Source organism: Cyprinodon variegatus, unplaced genomic scaffold, assembly GCF_000732505.1.
Source record: "Cyprinodon variegatus isolate N-32 unplaced genomic scaffold, C_variegatus-1.0 Scaffold565, whole genome shotgun sequence".
In the NCBI taxonomy this organism is placed as follows: Eukaryota; Metazoa; Chordata; class Actinopteri; order Cyprinodontiformes; family Cyprinodontidae; genus Cyprinodon; species Cyprinodon variegatus.
Window position 1 is genome coordinate 103731 of NW_015151018.1, and position 2579 is coordinate 106309.

General features: G+C 44.4%; 1 protein-coding gene across 1 annotated transcript in view; it reads right to left on the reverse strand.

Annotated features, from left to right (window-relative positions):
* The window catches only part of rftn2 (raftlin family member 2), a 35534-nt gene that overhangs the window by 10764 nt on the left and 22191 nt on the right, over positions 1 to 2579 (reverse strand). The window contains exons 3-5 of the mRNA XM_015391937.1: positions 723 to 831; positions 466 to 640; positions 119 to 337 (exon numbers count right to left, since the gene is read on the reverse strand). Of these exons, the coding sequence (XP_015247423.1) occupies positions 119 to 337; positions 466 to 640; positions 723 to 831 (503 nt within the window). The remainder of the gene's footprint in view (positions 1 to 118; positions 338 to 465; positions 641 to 722; positions 832 to 2579) is intronic.

Below are 2579 nucleotides of genomic sequence, written 5' to 3' on the forward strand. Positions count from 1 at the left end.
ATTACTAATAATGAACACTTTGTGTTAAACTGAAATTTTCAATTGTAGGACGACGGAATTGGAAGTAAAATTTCTCCACCTGCTTTAACTTTAGCCCCGCCCCCCCATTTAGACCAACCTTTAGGTGTGTCCCAGTAGACAAAGGAGTCCACCAGTGACCAGCCTCTGCGGTAGTAAGCAGCAGTCAGCTCCAGCCAGTCCGCCTCCAGGGCGCTGACCACTTGGCCCTTCCTGGAGACCCGCATGGAGAGCGCCCCCTGGTGGTACTGACAGCCCAGGGAGTCCAGAGGAGCACAGCCGGGGGGCCAGGAATGGAAGAAGACCAGCAGCCTCAAGTCTTAGTTTGGATTATGAGGAAAACAGATAAAAATAAAGATGTTAAAAACTGAAAATTTCAGCCGCTTCCATCCGTGCCGCTCACCTGGTGCTCTGACAGTGAATCCAGCCAATCAGGGAGGGGCTCACCTGGACTGTAGGCGTTGTCCTCCAGGTCTCTGTCTCCAGGTGGGGTTTGGGGGGGTGTACGAGGTGGGGAGCGGCAGCCCCTTTTGGGACTGTGCACACGGCCGTTGGTGACGCCGCTCACCTGCTGCAGAACGGAACCGACGAAGCGAACGCCCCCCCGCGCACTGCTGTTCACCTGCAGGAGGCACAGGTAGAAAACGGCATCAACGCGGCTGAACAGCTGAGGGAGTCCCGGGGTTTATCTGCAGCCGGCTCACCCTGTCGATCAGCGCCCGCACTGTGTCGCAGGTCAGCGAGTCCCCGGGTAGGGGCCACTCCTCCACCCGCAGCACCGGCGCACTGTGACACGTGGACGCCATCTGGTTGCTGCGAACGACAGACAGGAGTTCAGCTTCATCAGGGCAACCGGGCAGAGTTCAGCTGCTGCAGGAAATAAAGCGTTTCCAGGAGCAGCAGGAGGCGACATCCTGCTGCTCCTGGAAACAGCAGGGAACGGGTCTTATTTACTCTCTCTCTGTCATTTCATTCATTTTCTCCTAAATGTTTACATTTCCTACAGTTTCAGCAAAAGATTTAGAGAAAATCTGGGAAACTGGCATTAAAAAATAGAGCAATATAGTGTTAAAAAGAAATAAAGACAAACACAACAGAAAAATAAAAACCTCTAGATACTAACATTTCTATAGCTTTATATCTATATTTATCAGCAGCAGTTAAAAAATAAAGAGTTTATTTAGCTTTAAATCCAAATCTATGGAAGCAAACAGTCTAACCTAAGGCAGCAATGTGGCTCTCAGATAGGATGATGTTCCTAAAAATTGAAAAAGTGAAATACTTTAAGGATCAACCAAAAGTTTTTACTCCTACGTATGGGACCCTTTATTGGGTTATTTAGACAAACTTACAAATCTCCCTTCTCGCTAGTAAACCAGTCTCAATGTAAAGTGTTTTCATTTTGGGATAAAAATCTATTTTTTTCTTTTTTTATTTAGTTATTTTTATTTTCTTGCTGGCACAGGGGTTTTTGGGGTTGGATGGGGTTTATAAAAATATAAAAATGTTAAAATGCTGTTTGATTCTTGTTATACTGTATATGGTCCAAACAACTGAAAAACACTACGATGGCATTGTACATCTGTTTTAATAACAATAAAAATATATTTAAAACAAATTAATAATTGAAATCTGCCTTTTTTTTAGCATATTTTTACACATTGAATTCCTTACACTGAATTAATATCTGGTAAAAATTCAGCTGCGAATGTGTCGACCTTCTGGTGAAGCCAAAGCGATCTACACTGGATGCAGTGGAGCAGCTTCTAGCCAATGAAATCAGCTCATTTGGTCACATGACACAACATTCGGGCGTAGCTTTGTTCTCGGCTGAAGAGTTTTTTTTGTTAAATAGATCTGATTAAAAAACGTAAGGTAGCTGCTAATAGAAAGCCATTAGAGTTTTCCATCTAATGGGGCTGAGTGAAATAACTGAGCCGGTCACAGCTAGTGCAGCACCCCCGTCTGCCAAGGCTCTTGGTTTGATCCGGAAGAAGCGGCCGGTGGAAAACTTCCTTGTTTTTTGGACCAAATGAGCTGATTTCATTGGCTGGAAGCTGCTCGACTGCATCGAGTGTCGATTGTTTGGCTTGAGTTCACCAAAAGGTCGACATATTTACAGGCAAAGTTTTTGCAGCCGTGTAAGGAAGGAAAATTTAATTGAGACTGTTTTAATTCCATACAAATCCAATATGGCTGCCACATTCGTCATTAAAAGTAATCCAGTCATGAAGTCACCTGGTTTTCTAAATGCAGAACCATCCCGGTGCTGCTATCATCACCAAGCACAGCAGCTAACGTCTGGTTTTTAAGTCCAGTCCTAGAGGCAGAGACCAGGAAGCTATTTTTTCTTAAAGTATGAGAACCAGTTTAAAAATGTTCTCGCTTCTGTTGGTCCATCAGGTCTGTGGTGATCTCATCACAGCCGGTCGTCTCTACTTCTAGCTGCAGCACTGATCCTGCCAGCATCCCCTCTCGGTTGCCAAGGTTACAGTCAAAAATTGGACTCTAAATAGTAAATTTTCTTAAAATAAGTGCAATTTTTTTCTTAAATTAAGGAG